This window comes from Macaca fascicularis, chromosome 5 (genome assembly GCF_037993035.2).
Source record: "Macaca fascicularis isolate 582-1 chromosome 5, T2T-MFA8v1.1".
Lineage (NCBI taxonomy): Eukaryota > Metazoa > Chordata > Mammalia > Primates > Cercopithecidae > Macaca > Macaca fascicularis.
This window is the reverse complement of record NC_088379.1, coordinates 93,558,606-93,574,336: the sequence shown is the minus strand read 5'-3', so window position 1 is coordinate 93,574,336 and position 15,731 is coordinate 93,558,606. Positions and strand designations below refer to the sequence as shown.

Sequence of the window (15,731 nt, the reverse complement as noted above, 5' to 3'; positions counted from 1 at the left end):
GCCCGGCTAATTTTTGTATATTTTGCAGAGACAAGGTCTCGCCATGTTGCCCAAACTGGTCTCGAACTCCTGACTTCAAGTGATCTGCCTGCCTCAGCCTCCCAAAGTGCTGAGATTATAGGCATGAGCCACCATACACAGCCACTGTTTTCAAAGATCTTATAATATTCTTTATTCCCTTCTTTAACTTCAACACCTAACTCACACAATAGCAATACTATTGCTATTTATAACAGTAACCCATGTATATTGGTAAGTGCTTAATGGTGAATTCATAGCAACTCTCAGGTTTCTAGTAGGAATAAATCCTAAATTACAGAGAAAGTTAGATTACTTAATTCTCATGTCATTTCTGTTCTCTTGGTTAAGTAGACTGATTTTTAAAACACAGGGGACATAATTTTCATTGGTAAGATGGAAAATAAGCTCTTGGTGAGCAGTTAGCTGCTCCAAATCAATCTGAGACCGAGCTCCAGAAACTATAGCTCTTAGAACTGAGATAATTCTGCCATTCTCAACAATCTTTGGCAAGAATAACTTCTTACTACTACTACTGTATGACAGACAGCATCCTAGGATCTTTTCATGTATTATTTCTAATCTTCACAATGATATTTCCAAATACTTGTTTTACTAGTGAGGAAACAAAGGCTTAGAAAGCTTAATTAACTTGCCCACATTTACCTAGCATGTTAGCGGTGGAGCTGGGATTTGAACTCAGGTCTGTCTGATGCAAAAAAAACCTGTACTCTTCTTACTATGTCAAACTGCTTTCTAAAACCCTACCTACCCTAAAACCCTAAAATCACCTTCTATGCAAGGTGATATAGTTTGGATGTTGTCCCCATCCAAATCTCATGTTGAAATGTAATCCCCAATGCTGAGGCTGGGGCTTGGTACAAGGTGATCAGATCATGGGGGTGGATTTCTCAGGAATAATTTAGTACCATCCTCTTGGCACCGTCCTTGAGGTAACGAGAGATTTCTCATGAGATCTGGTCATTTAGAAGTGTGTGGCTTCTTCCCCGCCCCACTCTTTCTCTTGCTCCTGCTTTTGCTACATGATGTGCAAGCTCCGCTTCACCTTCCGCCATGAGTAACAGCTTCCTGAGGCCTCCCCAGAAGCAGATGCTGGAGCTATGCTTCCCCTACAGACTGCAGAACCATGAGTCAACTAAATCTCTTTTTATTTATTTATTATTTATTTATTTATTTTTTGAGACAGGATCTTGCTCTGTTGCCCAGGCTGGATGGAGTGCAGTGGTGCAATCACGGCTCACTGCAATCACTGACTCCCAGCTTCAAAACAATCCTCCCACCTCAGCCTCCTGGGTAGCGGGGACTACAGGAGCATGCCACCATGCCCAGCTAATTTTTGTATTTTTTGTAGAGAGGGGGTTTCACCTTGTTGTCCAGGCTAAGTTTGAACTCTTGGCTCAAGCAATACACCTGCTTCGGCCTGACAAAGTGCTGGGATTACAGGCATGAGCTACAGTGCCTGGCCAAACCTCTTTTCTTATAAATTATCCAGTCTCGGGTATTTACAGCAATGCAAGAACAGCCTAATACCCAAGGCATAGGGGTAAATCCACTATCTTATTTACATACAGAGTAATGAGTTTGATATTCTTGGTAATTTGATATTGACATTGCTGGCAAGATTTTAAAACTAGTAATTAAAAAGATTGCTGGTAAGCAATAGGGAAAGGACTCAGTCACTAGAAGCCAGTAAGGTTTGGCTAGGAGTAAACCTTGCCTGGTTATTCTCACTTCCTTTTTAATCTGGTCAACAGCTCACAGATCAGAGGAATGTTGGAATTACGCAGACAGGCATTTGGAGAAGTCTTTCCTATCATCTTGTTTATGAACACTCTGAGCTGGATGATAATATAATGAAGTGAACTCCAACCAAAGAGCCTTGATTAATGGACTGATGTTCTTAGACCAATCTTTTTTGGTTTAATAATTTACAAGGATATGGATACAGATAATAACTCTGCTGATACTGTGAGGCTTCAGGGAGTAGCTGATGTTGAGATGAATGAATCCAGATCCAAGATAATTTCAACAGAATGGAAAAATGGGCAGATCCTAATGAGATGAAATTTAACAGGGTTGAAAGAGGAGTCCTCCACTATGGTCCCAGGCTAGCTCACATATAGCTGGGGGATACAGTGATTCACAGTTTTTGGTGAAGATACTAAAGAATTATTTATATGATGAGACAGTCTCATGAGTCTGGCCATGGCAGGTTGCACAAGCCACAGTGTAGCATCTGGTTTAGGAATCTCATGGCCCCACTCACCGTGGTGAGGCTCGTGTGCTTTCTCAGGGACTCTGATGAACAGAACATGCACCAGAGGGACTTTCCATCAAGGGAGTCACTCAAACTTGTGTCTCCAATCACATAATCAACAGTTGGATGAACTAGAAAGGCTTAACCTGAAGAAGGCTTAGGGGAGATTAGGTATTTGTCTCCAAACTTCCGAAGAGCTGAATTGGAAAAGCAACATGGAAAAAAGATACTTGGTATAGGTAGGTTTGGAGGGTGCAACTGGGTAGAAGTCACAAGAGACAGACTCTGGCTTCACTGAAGGAAGAACTTTCTAACATAGCTATAAAAAAATGAAATGAACGATTTCAAAGAAGTAAGTCCCTTAACCTGGGACTCTTGTTCAATCAGAGGCAGGATGAGTAACCATACGAGAGGGATGTTTAAGAGAATTTTAGCATTCAGTGAGGTCAGACCATATGATTGCTAGGATATCTTCCTAACCAGAGATTCTACAATATTCCAAAAACAAAATTTTAAAATATATAGCTGCTCACAGAAGAAATAAAATGTGATTCGTGTGAAAAAGAACAAAGAGCAACAATATTATCAAATAAACAAGAAAATCAATTCAAATGTGACTTTAGGCATGTTTCCTAAAACTCTCTGTCTTCAGCGTACTTCTCTGGCTTACTTTCCAAATTTATCACTGTATCTGAAAACTCATTTCTCTAGGCTATATTATGGAGGCTCTGTTAGTAGATCTGGGCAAACCACACATGTATTTTAAACTCACTGAGTGATTCTAATGCTCAGTCAGTTTGGGGGACTGCTGAAATTCTAGACTTATGTACAGGGGTTACCTTCTATTTTGTATAAGAAATTTGTCTGTATATGTAAAGCTTGAAAAGAACTTAGTAATTCTAATCAACTTGTTAATATTTAAGGCCTCTGCAGTTTAATATTTAAGCACCATTTTAACGCAGGCAACAAACTCAATCTCAGTTTCTAAACTCTAACAATTTAAAACATAAAAATATCACATCCAGGCTGGGTGCAGTGGCTCATGCCTATAATCCCAGCACTTCTGAGGCAGGAGGATCACTTGAAGCTAGGAGTTGGAGACCAGAATAGGCAGCAAAGTGAGACTCCACCTCTACAAACGTTTTTAAAAGTTAGCCGGGCATTGTGGTATGCAGCTGTGGTCCCAGTTACTTGGGTGACTGAGGTGGGAGGATCATTTAAGCCTAGGAGTTCCAGGCTGCAGTGAGCTATGATTGTGCCACTGCGCTCTGGCCTGGGAAACAGAACAAGACTCTGTTTCTAATTAAAAAAAAAAAAAAAAAAAAGGAACCCTTTTATCAGAGGAGTTTGGTAGGAGGCTCTGGGGTCATAAATCTGCTTCTTCATCTGTTCTCGTGAAGACTTTAGATGAGACATGACAGAAATCCATCATCAAACGCCTTTTGATTTAGAGGACAAATCCATCACCTGTGGCTTTCTGGACTTTGAGACAAATGGTTCCTACAGCTAATCTAGCTCAGGCATCCCTCCCCTCCCCCTACCAGAGGATGGGAAGACAAACTGAAGAAGAAAAGAACAGGAAAGAGACTGGCCTATAGCAAGTTTCTTGTGGAGTAAAAGTCTAGCAATTATTAAAGATTGACAAAAATAATGTATTAAAATGAGGCAATGACACAACCTATCCAAATCTAAAAGAAGGAGACTTTTACATGTATACGCCAACAAAAGCAATATTAGTAGGATTATTTGTATTTTCTGAAAGTTAAGTTTGGAAAGTCATTTTTCTGGAAATAATTCTTATGCAGACTTTATGTTACCTGATATAATAACAGTATGACAATAATGATGATACTGTAATAATAGTGACACTGTATTCATTGTTAAGAAATCTAATACAAAAATCCTCTAACTTGGTTTCTTGGTGTCGGGCAGGTTGCCACGAGTATCTCATAGTGAAAATCGTCACCACTGACGATGAACTGGCTGGTCAGATAATGCTGATTTTTAATTAATGTTTACCAGAGTGCAGAAGAGAACCTGACCAAATTCTAAATTGGAATTGAACTCTTTGCCTTTCCCTTCCCATGTTAAACGCAAGTCCACAGTCACTTAGCACTTGGTCAAATTCTTTCTTGCATATTTTTCAGAGCCTTCTGTTGCCATCCACAGTTTTGGGAAATGGGGTTATAGAGAACAAATCATGTCCCTTCTCTTATAAAGCTTGCATTCTACCACAGGAAGATAGTCAATAAACAAATGCCCAAATTAAAAAAAAAAAAGGTAAGAAGGTAACTTCCGAGTTGCCCCTCTGGTGCACAGACACTTCCTTTTAACGATGATTTGGACAGGTCAAATCTTTTCAAAACTTTCCCATAAGTGGAAGGAAATATTCTACTTACAGATGCATAAGACTATGAGAAAAAGGAGGTATGTGACCAGTTCCCGTAAAACACTTTTAAGGTATTTCTCTCGGTTAGTGCTGCTTTCCTCCATGAGTCTTGTTCCCCAGAGACCTTTAAAATAATAATGAAAAAAAGAAAAGATGTCATTTTATTTAAGAAATCTCATGAATGGCAAAAGGGAAAACAAAGAACAAACTAAACAGTATCACCTGTAAGCGAGAGTCTCCTTTTTTTTTTTTTTTAAATCACATTTTGAATGCAATGAGAAACTGGTTTTGTAGGCCTACCTTTTATTTAAGGGTACATCTGGCTCCACTGTTACCCCAACCATGCAAAACATAAGGCAACAATCCTGATCATTTTATAGGCTCCCAAGCCCATTAGGAGTATCTTAGTCAAATTTTAAAAAGAGAACAGGAAATAAGGAAGGCCTAACAGAGGAGTTAAATAATTGTGCAAAACTTATCAGTTCTTCCCATTTGAGGTGGATACAACCCTGTAATTATCCTACTACTAAACCCAGTTAAGAACATGATGTAACTGTATTTCAAGTAATACCTTTTAGGTCACCCCTGATGAAAAGAAGTCCTTGTTGGAGAATCATTTCAATATAGAAACATGTTATGCTTCTAACCCACTGGCATAAAAGCTCTGCTCTGTAAGAGCAGAAGCTGTCCTATTAAAAAACTCCATGGTGACTGATTACACTAAGCGTGCTTGGCTTAGCAGATTTTTAAAACAGCAATTAACATACAATCTTTAAAAGCAGCAACTCATCCATGTTCCCTCTCTCTCTGTAGAAAGGGTAGAATCAGCAACCATGTTCTACATTTTAGCAGATGGAAAAAGCGTTGGGCTGGCTGAGTGAAGATGACGTAACCCTCCCTGAGCTTGCTGGAGAGAGTGACCGCAGTTTTGGACTCAGCCAGCAGCAGACATGGTGGTCATCATCCAAACCCCTGTTAATGAACAGTGTGGTAAAGTCACATTGCTGGTTACTTGGAAGAACCTTAACATTTTCCAAAAAAGACAAACCTCTCAATCCTTTCAGTTACATTAGGTTGGCTGTTAAATGGAAACCAACCTGGTCCCTGCATGTTGTCTCACACTTTGATTCCACAGACCTTAACTCCTTCAATAATGGAAACTCACACAGCCACTTTCACCATAATCAAGCCACACAGAGAAATGGGAAAAAGAGCATAAGGTCTTTTACTAAGAAGAAATGAGTTCATGATTAGTGTTCATGTATTTTTTAAGTCTTATAATAATATATATGTTCTATTCCTGAATTTGGGTATTCCCTTTCCTTTTCTTTTTTCCTCCCAAATGTCCTTTAGGAAAATCAGCACTGAATTCAAAAACACTGTGTTACGCATCATACGTTTCACCAACACTGAGAGTGGAGTATAACTTATGACCAACTTTGCTTCTGCCAAGATCTGGTAGTTGTCAGGGAATTACTCACTCAGAAGAAATGCAGCAAGCAGAATGTTTGTTCACTGAAACACTATCATACTAAAGAATTATTACAAATTTAGATGACACGGAAAATTACAACTTAAAATAACACAGAGGCAGCCAAAGATTAGGCTCGGTAGCCCTGGACACCAACACACCACTGCTTTGGGTAAATTTTTTTTTGGAGGCCAGGCCTAAAATATATGTCAACAGAAACTGCTCGTCTCTTTACTCCCAGGGAAGACTGTTGCCCTGTCTCACTTGGTCAATGATTTCATTCTCTCTCATGGTTTATAAACAACTAGGCACTAAGGAACAGCCATGATTCTTAATATTTATACATGGTATTGCTTGGCCTATAAATAGAAAAAACAAACTCCTATCAAATTTTCTTCAAGCTAGGCTGGGTGCGGTGGCTCATGCCTATAATCCCAGCACTTGGGAGGCTGAGGCGGGTAGATCACTTGAGGTCTGGAGTTCGAGACCAGTCTGGTCAACATGGTGAAACCCCGTCTCTACTAAAAATACAAAACTTAGCCAGGTGTGGTGGTGGGCACCTGTAATCCCAGCTACATGGGAGGCTAAGGCAGGAGAATCGCTTGAACCCGGGAGACAGAGGTTGCAGTGAGCCAAGATCACACCACTGCACTCCAGCCTGAGTGACAGAGTGAGACTCCATCTCGAAAAAAAAATAATTTATTCAAGTTAAACTTGTGATGGCCTATGGCAATTTAATTCTAGCCTTTGAATGAAACATTTTAAATGGAAAGAAACAAGTCCTCATATGTATGTATGAATTTATTTATTTTGAGGCAGGGTCTCTCTCTGTTACCCAGCCTGGAGTGTAGTGATGCAATCACAGCTCACTGAAGCCTTGACCTCCTGGGCTCAAGCCACCCTTCCACCTCATTTTTTGATTTTTCACAGAGATGAGGTGTCAATATGTTGCCCAGGCTGGTTTCGAATTCTCGGCCTCAAGTGATCCTCCTGCTTCAGCCTCCCAAAGTGCTGGGATTAGAGGCATGCCACTGCACTCGGCCTCCCTTATTTATATTTTTATATTATATACCTCCATATATTTTCTTTCTTTTTTTCTGTCTTTTTTTTTTTTTTTTGAGACAGAGTCTCACTCTATCACCCAGGCTGGAATACTCTGGCACAATCACGGCCCACTGCAGCCTTGACCACCTGGGCTCAAACAATCCTCCTGCCTCAGCTCAGCCTCCCAAGTAGCTTAAACTACAGGCACATACTGCCAAATCCAACTAAGTTTTTAATTTTTATAGATGTGGGGTCTCACTACATTGCTTAGGCTGGCCTCAAACTCCTGGGCTCAAGCAATCCTTTCGCCTTGGCCTCTCAAAGTGCTGGGATTACAGATGTGAGCCACTGTGCTTGGCCCTGTGTATTTTCTTTTTCTAAATTACTCTATCTACTTCCTCAAATATTTACTGCTTTAAATTTTTCATCCCATTTTCCCACTGGGTGTGTATGTAGGACCAATCTTAGGGTACAAGGACCTTTTACATCCGGATGGGTGAGAAATAGTTGCATCTACAAGTAGGAAAAATAGCTGTCCTGCAGCCAACTATTCTCCATGTTTGGCAGAGCTGTTAGGATAAGAATGGTTAAGGACGGAATCATGTGCAAATTGATGACATTCTTCAAAATCAACTGTTGTCTTTCCCACAGCTGTTCTAGTTGTGATGGGAGTAACTTCCCAGCACTGCAGGTATTCAATGTTTCCAGCTGTTAGGGAGAACACGGAATGAGTATAGACCCAACTTCCTTTAAGAGGGTGCTTAGCTAATGCCAGAATGCAAAGCCAGAGTACATCATCTAAAGCACGGTCCCCAGTCCCCAGGCTGCAGATGGGTACTGGTCCATGAACTGTTAGGAACCGGGCTCCACAGCAGGAGGTGAGCTGCAGGCGAGCAAGCTTTACCGCCGGAGCCCTGCCTCCTGTCAGATCAGCGGTGGCATTCGATTCTCACAGGAGTGACAACCCTATTGTGAACTGCGCATGTGAGGAATCTAGATTGCCTGCTCCTTATGAGAATCTCACTAATGCCTGATGATCTGAGGTGGAACACTTTCATCCCCAAACACTTCCCACCCCAGGTCTGTGGAAAAATTGTCTTCCATGAAACTGGTCCCTGGTGCCAAAAAGGCTGGGGACTGCTGATCTAAACAGTGCATTCCTCTGCACAATGTTACTTCTTAATATGAACACTGGGGAACTCTGTAATGGAGAACTCCAAGCACAAAAGATATTCCAAACATAAATAGTTGGCTTTGAACAAAAATGTCATTTCCCCAACTATTTTATCTAAACCCTTTCAAAGACTTTTTATTGGCTGGGCACGGTGGCTCACGCCTGTAATCCCAGCACTCTGGGAGGCTGAGGTGGGTGGATCACCTGAGGTCAGGGGTTTTGAGACCAGCCTGACCAACACGGTGAAACCTGGTCTCTACTAAAAATACAAAAGTTAGCTGGGTGTGGTGGCGAGCTACTCGGGAGGCTGAGGCAGGAGAATCGCTTGAACCCGGGAGGCGGAGGCTGCAGTGAGCCGAGATCACACCACTGCATTCCAGCCTGGGCAACAAGAGTGAAACTCTGTCTAAATAAATAAATAACTACAACTTTTTATTTTAGAAAATATCAGAAATATCACAAAGAGAGAATGATATAATGACAAATCTATCACCTAGATCCAACAATCTCAACTCAATGCCAATCCTAGTTCATTTACATCCTCACCCATCTGATGCCACTGCTGATCTGACAGGAGGTAGTAATGCTCACTAGCCTGCTGCTCACCTCCTGCTCTGCGGCCTGGTTCCTAACAGGTCACAGACCATTACCACCCCAATTATTTTAGAATTAATTCCAGCTATTGTATCACTTCATCTGTTAATATTTCAGTTCCATGGTTAAAAGGTTAATTGTGGATCTTTCACCTCACACTACCCTGCCCCATCTGAAATACATGAAACCCATATGGCCTATTATCAAGGCATGGTGCAACGCAGGGCTTTGGAGTCAAATGATATTAAACTGAGGGCTTAACCACTTGGGAGCTGAGAAAGCTTACCTGACATCATGAGCCTCCGCTTCCTCATCTAAAAATGAAGTAAGAGTACCTTTTTGTGGGGTTGTCCTTGGGAATTAGAAATATTACTTGTGGAGCACTTAAGAGTGCTTGGAAGCGGCCTGTCTGTAGCTTCAGAAATAAGCCCAGATCTGCAAAATGGCCTTTTGGAGGCCCAGTTGGTCCAGATTTCAGAGTGGTATAAAGACTCAAATCCGTATGAACTATCAGTTCATTGTGATGGCCTGACCAAATTCTCAGTGTATTTATATCATAAAAGAATCCTCTTTTTGTGCTAAGACACATGTGAGTCTCATTTACAAGAATGAATACAATCCTTCCTAGTATTCATTTGAATTGTAGGGACACTTTTAAAAAGGGAAGTGGCTTTTATCTATATTTGTCCATTTTCTATAGAAAAGACAGTTGCTACCTTAAGTAATATTGACTCCTGAATCTTGAATTTCTTTTTTTTCTTCTCTTTTTTTTTTGAGACAGTGTCTTGCTATGTTGCCCAGGCTGGTCTCGGATTCCCAGGCTCAAGCAATCCTGCCGCCTCAGTCTCTTAAGCAGCTGGGATTAAAGGTGTGTGCCACCGTGCCTGGCCTGAATCCTGAATTCTTAATCAGTCATCTCCTGAGGTGCAGACAAGTATATGCTACAGTTAACATGTAGTTCTACCTGCATATTCTCTAGAGAGCTCACACTCACCTCCCCAAAAATTTGTTTCTTTTTCTTTCTCTGAAAATCTACTCTTTCTGTCTGGGTTAATGGTACCATGCCAGAAATTTGGGTTTCACCCTAGAATAGGCCTTCTTCTTATCCCTCCCATGGAGTTGGTTCCACAGTTCTGATGGTTTTTATTTCTCTTCTACCTAGCTTCTTTCCATCGCAGCTCATATGCCTTGGTTCCAGCCCTCGTCACCCCTCCTCCTCTTGGTCAGCCCTCTCCTGACCTAGTCTGTCGGCCGCCAACCTATCCACCTCACCCTATCCTCTACACTGGCCACTAACCTATCCACCTTACCCTGTCCTCTACACTGGTCACCAACCTATCCACCTCACCCTGTCCTCTACACTGGCCACTAACCTATCCACCTCACCCTATCCTCTACACTGGCCACCAACCTATCCACCTCACCCTGTCCTCTACACTGGTCACCAACCTATCCACCTCACCCTGTCCTCTACACTGGCCACCAACCTATCCACCTCACCCTGTCCTCTACACTGGCCACTAACCTATCCACCTCACCGTGTCCTCTACACTGGCCACTAACCTATCCACCTCACCCTGTCCTCTACACTGGTCACCAACCTGTCCACCTCACCCTGTCCTCTACACTGACCTAGTCTGTCAGCCGCCAACCTATCCACCTCACCCTATCCTCTACACTGACCTAGTCTGTCGGCCGCCAACCTATCCACCTCACCCTATCCTCTACACTGACCTAGTCTGTCGGCCGCCAACCTATCCACCTCACCCTATCCTCTACACTGACCTAGTCTGTCGGCCGCCAACCTATCCACCTCACCCTATCCTCTACACTGTTGCAAGAGTCATCTTCAGATTGACAAGTGATCATATCAGCCCCCTAAGCTTGAAGCCCATACTTGCTCCAACTGTCTACAGGAAAATGTGCCCATTCCATGGCGGGAGTTACAGGTTTGCTGTAACAGGAACAGGTCTTGTTCCTGTTATTTTTCCCTCCTTGTATTCCCCCCTCATTCTTCAAAATGTAGCTCAAGTTTTATTCTCTCTGGAAACCTTCTCTGACCTCTCCAGGTAGATCTGATCCTCTCTCTCTCTCTCCCTTTTTTTTTTTTTAGATACAGGCTGTCACTCTGTCACCCAAGCTGGAGTACAGTGGTGTGATCACAGCTCACTGCAGTCTCAATCTCCCAGGCTCAGCTGATTCCCCCACCCCAACCTCCCAAATAATTGGGACTACAGGCATGTGCCATCCTGCCTGGCTAATTTTTGTATTTTTTGCCACTCACTACGTTGCCCAGGGTAGCCTTGAACTGCTAGGCTTAAGTGATCCTCCCATCTCAGCTTCCCAAAGTGTTGGGACTACAGGCATGAGCTGCTGTGCCTGGCCTGATCCTCCCTTTGTTGGAATCCTCCCATATCTGGGAACTGGCATTGCAATGACTTACTTATACCTCTGTTTTCTCTACTAAACCCTGAGGTCCTTGAAGGTTGAGACCTTGTACTATTCATCTCTGCATCCCTAGTACCTATCACAAAAGAAAGTCCCATAAAAGTTTTTTACTGCATGAATTCTGTTACCGGCACAACCTTATCATAACCCCAAGGGCAGCAAGCCTCCCTCAAAAAAATCCCCAGAGTAATGAAAATACAAAGTCTGCTTGTTCAAAATTATGGTGCAAATAAAAAAGGAAAGGGAGGAAGTGATGGAGTAAAGTTCAGATTAAAAATAAAGGGAAAGTCACAACAGTCAAAAGGTGGAAAAAAACCATAAATGCCCACGAACTGATGAATGGATAAACAAAATGTGGTGTGTGTGTACATATGAATGCAAACTTCCTTTTTACGACCAAATAGGATTTCACTGTGTGTGCACAATGTGTGTGTACACACACAATGAAATCCTATTCGGTCGTAAAAAGGAAGGAAATTTTCACGCATGGATAAACCTTGAAAATATTATGCTAAGTGAATAAGCTAGACACAAAAGATCAAACATGGTCTGATTTCACTTATATCAGGTAGCTAGAATAGGGAGACTCACAGACAGGGAAAGTAGAATGGAGGCTACCTGGGACTAGGGCAAGAGGGAATGGGGAAACAGGGAGCTATTGTTTAATGGGTACAGAGTTTCTGTTTGGGATGATAAAAGTTCTGGAAATAAATTGCGTTAAGTCCATTTACATAATATAATAAATCTACTTAATGCTACTCAATTACGTACTTAAAATGGTTAAAATGGCCAACTTTATGTTATATATATGTCACACCAATTTAAAAAAAAATTATAGAGAGGCAGGCTCTCCCATTCCCTAGATCAATTAGAATTCTGGATACATGGACTGTGTTGGTATGATTTATCCTGCAATGCCCTAATAAATAAATGTTCATAAACTAAAGAGATGCAGACAATTGCTGGCTAAAGTTAGGTTTGGGCACTACTGGCATACAGCACAGTGGATGAGAAACACTTTGAACACAAAGTGCCTGGAATTAAGTCCTGACTGCAACATCTACTAGTTGTGGCCCTGGGCAAGTCATTTAACCTTTAGAAGGCTTAGTGCCCTCAACAGTGAAGTGGTGATGGATGATAGTTCTTTCTTCACAGGTTGTTGTGAGGATAAAAATGACACTATGAATATAAGGATTTTAACACAGTGCCTGGCACACAGTGAGTAATAAACCATTATTTCTTTTTGAATTTAACAGTCTGGGGCAGGGTTTCTCAAAGTCCTCACTCCTGGTAATTTGGGTGGGAGAATGCTTTGTAGGGTGTGTGGCGGGGACTGTACTGTGCATTGTAGATTAGTAGCATCCTTAACCTCAAACCAGGAGATGCCAGGGGCATCCCCCCAGGTATGACAATCAAAAATATCTCCAGAGATTGCTAAATGTCCCCTGAGGGGCAAGATTGCCCCTCCCCTCCATTGAAAAGCTGTAATTTAGGATAATGCTCTTCTGGTGACGACCTAAGACTAAGTTCTGAAGCCTCAAGACAGGCTAAATTCATGAGTCACTGTGTATAGACTATCACTAGCAGCAACTAAGAACGGTGAGTTGGATGTTTGCAGTTTCTGTGGGGTAGCATCAACTAAAGCCAAGTTCAAATCTTTTTTTAAGTTTCAATAACTTTTCCAATAATTAGTTATGCTTCCCTTTAGACATCAAAAGGGAAGGCAGAAAAAATAAAAATTGCATAAAGTGTGGCAAAATAAAATAACTGCACTGGAGGTCACTTATTAAACACAATCAGCACACACACCAATTTCAATGTCAAGACCCAATTATTTTAGAAGAAATAAGAGTCGACTTACTATTTCATTTGAGTCTGAGCACTAATAAGGCCATCGCTAGCCATCTATTGAAATTCATTTTTTCCCTCCTGGGCACATGCCTACATTACATTTTCCACCCTCCCTTGTAGGTATCCTTGGCTAAATAATTAAGAACTTTGCCAATGGGTCATGACTGAAAGTGATGTGGGCCATTTCTAGGACAAGGCCTTTAAGGAAACAGCAGTGGCAAGCCTTCTTCACACTCTCCACCAGAACCTACATGTGGCTGTTAAGCCACGACCACAGAGGCAATGACAGGGCCCTGGGAGAGCCAGCAGGGAAGAAGCCTGGATCCCTTAATAACCATATGGGGGAAAGCTGCTGCTAACCTGGAATACCCTCTCCGAAATGTTACATGAGCAAAAAATTAACTTCTTGTTCTTCAGGGTACTGAAGGGGAGGGAGGTATCTGTTTTAGCAGTTTGGCCTACCCTTACTTGTACAGCTGGTACTTCATAGTTTCTCTAGAAAAAACAAAAAAAAAAGCCCAAGAATATATGCCTAAAATAACAAACAGGAACTGACTTTAACAGGTTGATACATTCAGAAAAATATTCAACTTCTGAAATTCAGAAAATTTTATGACTCAGAGTGCCACATTTTATCTTTGTACTGAAAGAGTTTGTTAAGAAAAGAATAAACAAATACCTGAGGATACTTTTAAGTCTGCGCTTCGTCTTTAAATCTTTTTTTTTTTTTTGAGACGGAGTCTCGCTCTGTGGCCCAGGCTGGAGTGCGGTGGCCAGATCTCAGCTCACTGCAAGCTCCGCCTCCCAGGTTTACGCCATTCTCCTGCCTCAGCCTCCCGAGTAGCTGGGACTACAGGCGCCCGCCACCACGCCCGGCTAGTTTTTTGTATTTTTTAGTAAAGACGGGGTTTCACCGTGTTAGCCAGGATGGTCTCGATCTCCTGACCTCGTGATCCGCCCGTCTCGGCCTCCCAAAGTGCTGGGATTACAGGCTTGAGCCACCGCGCCTGGCCTCTCTTCAATCATCCTTGGCTTCCTTTGCCGGCCCTCTTCACCTCCTTTCTGGCTGCCTCCCACAGGTCTTCTTGCCTCCTGTCTTCCTCTGCCAAGCTCTCCTGTACGCCATGCTGCTGACTCAATTTCCTTTCAGCATGTTCTGTTCCTGCTCAAAAACTTTCAACTCCTTCCTAATATTTAGGGATACATTCTCAATTCCTTGATGAGATACAATGCATCCTGCAAACAGGCCTCAAACATGTCTTCTTTACTATTTTACTTCCACTTAAGAAGATAGATCTATCTACTGTAGAAGCAGCAAAATCGACCATTTGTCCATCTTGGATTCATATCATTAAACAATAAACCAGAGCATGGTGAGGCTAGAAGGGACCTTGGAGGCTAGGTTCAACTCCTCCATTTTATAAATGAGGAGCTCAGGCTCAGGTAGTCTGAGTGAGTCCCACAGGCAAGAGACTTCCAGGGAAACTCTGACCACTCCAAACTTCGGTCATTTCTCCTACCTTTAAAAATTGCAAGTTACTTTCTGTTCTGACCCTAGGGCACTGCTTACATAGCGCATATAAGATTTCTGTCATCAGTATTCAAAGGGGGCGGGGGGAATCTCAACCCATTCATGGCTACTTATTTTACCTTTCTGGGTTTTCGTCCATAGGAAAACAGTGATATGCTATTCTAGTTTATTTCTTCATAGCAGCTAGCACAGTGCTATCTTCACAGTAGGTGCTAAATATTTAACAAATGTGCTTATTGAATAAGTGACAAGAATATCAATTATATTTCTTCATAAAAGGAATAACAATTTATTTAAGAATTTTATATAATTAAAACTCTTCAGGTAGGAGCAGCAGCTTGCACCTGTAATCCCAACTACTTGGGAAGCTGAGGTGGGAGGGCAGCTTGAGCCCAGGAGTTTGAGGCTGCAGTGAGCTACTTTCACTTCCCCGCACTCCAGCCTCGGTGACAGAATGAGACCCTGTCTCTTAAAAAAAAAAAAAAATTCCTGAGTCCTGAGTCTGCTCGCCTACAAATCAGACCACTGACACGCTTTCACTAGAGGTTTTATGACTAGGAGCTTACTCATTTTGTTTCCTGAAATTTTTCTTTAAAAGAAATAAATTTACATACATACTCATATGAAATATATATTTTATTTCTCTATATTCTATTATTAAGTTTATTCAAACAAAGTTAGGTGTGTTATCAAATTCTTAAACTGAGTTAAAAGGATCATGCAACTTACCATTATTTATTAACTTAAAAGGAACTTCTGTTTCACTTCAGTGAATATTTTTTAAATGCACATTTTAAATGGTGTAAAATAACATATAATTTAATTAATCTAGTTTTGAACCTTAAAAAGTGTGTTTTATTAATCATTAACCTACTAACACAGGTTATCCAAAAAGGATCTTTTGTTCCCCACCATGCCTTGAATTAACTAGTG

General features: G+C 41.7%; 1 protein-coding gene and 1 long non-coding RNA gene across 6 annotated transcripts in view; both read right to left on the bottom strand.

Annotated features, from left to right (window-relative positions):
- PKD2 (polycystin 2, transient receptor potential cation channel) overlaps nt 1-15,731 on the bottom strand; it is a 69,328-nt gene that overhangs the window by 51,577 nt on the left and 2,020 nt on the right. For 3 of the 5 annotated variants that reach the window (XR_012434944.1, XM_005555387.5, XM_065545237.2), the window contains exon 2: nt 4,696-4,809. Coding sequence is in view for 2 of the 5 variants with exons in the window: in XM_005555387.5 (XP_005555444.3) it covers nt 4,696-4,809 (114 nt within the window). In the remaining 3 variants the exon portion in view is untranslated. Of the gene's footprint in view, nt 1-4,695; nt 4,812-15,731 lie in introns of those variants that run through there. The other 2 variants (XM_074040104.1, XM_074040103.1) reach the window with 2 other exon arrangements.
- On the bottom strand, nt 9,715-10,779 carry LOC135970956 (uncharacterized). Its single transcript, XR_012434945.1, has 2 exons — nt 10,629-10,779; nt 9,715-10,501 (listed from the first exon to the last, which is right to left on the bottom strand). It is a non-coding gene; the product is annotated as an uncharacterized lncRNA (long non-coding RNA).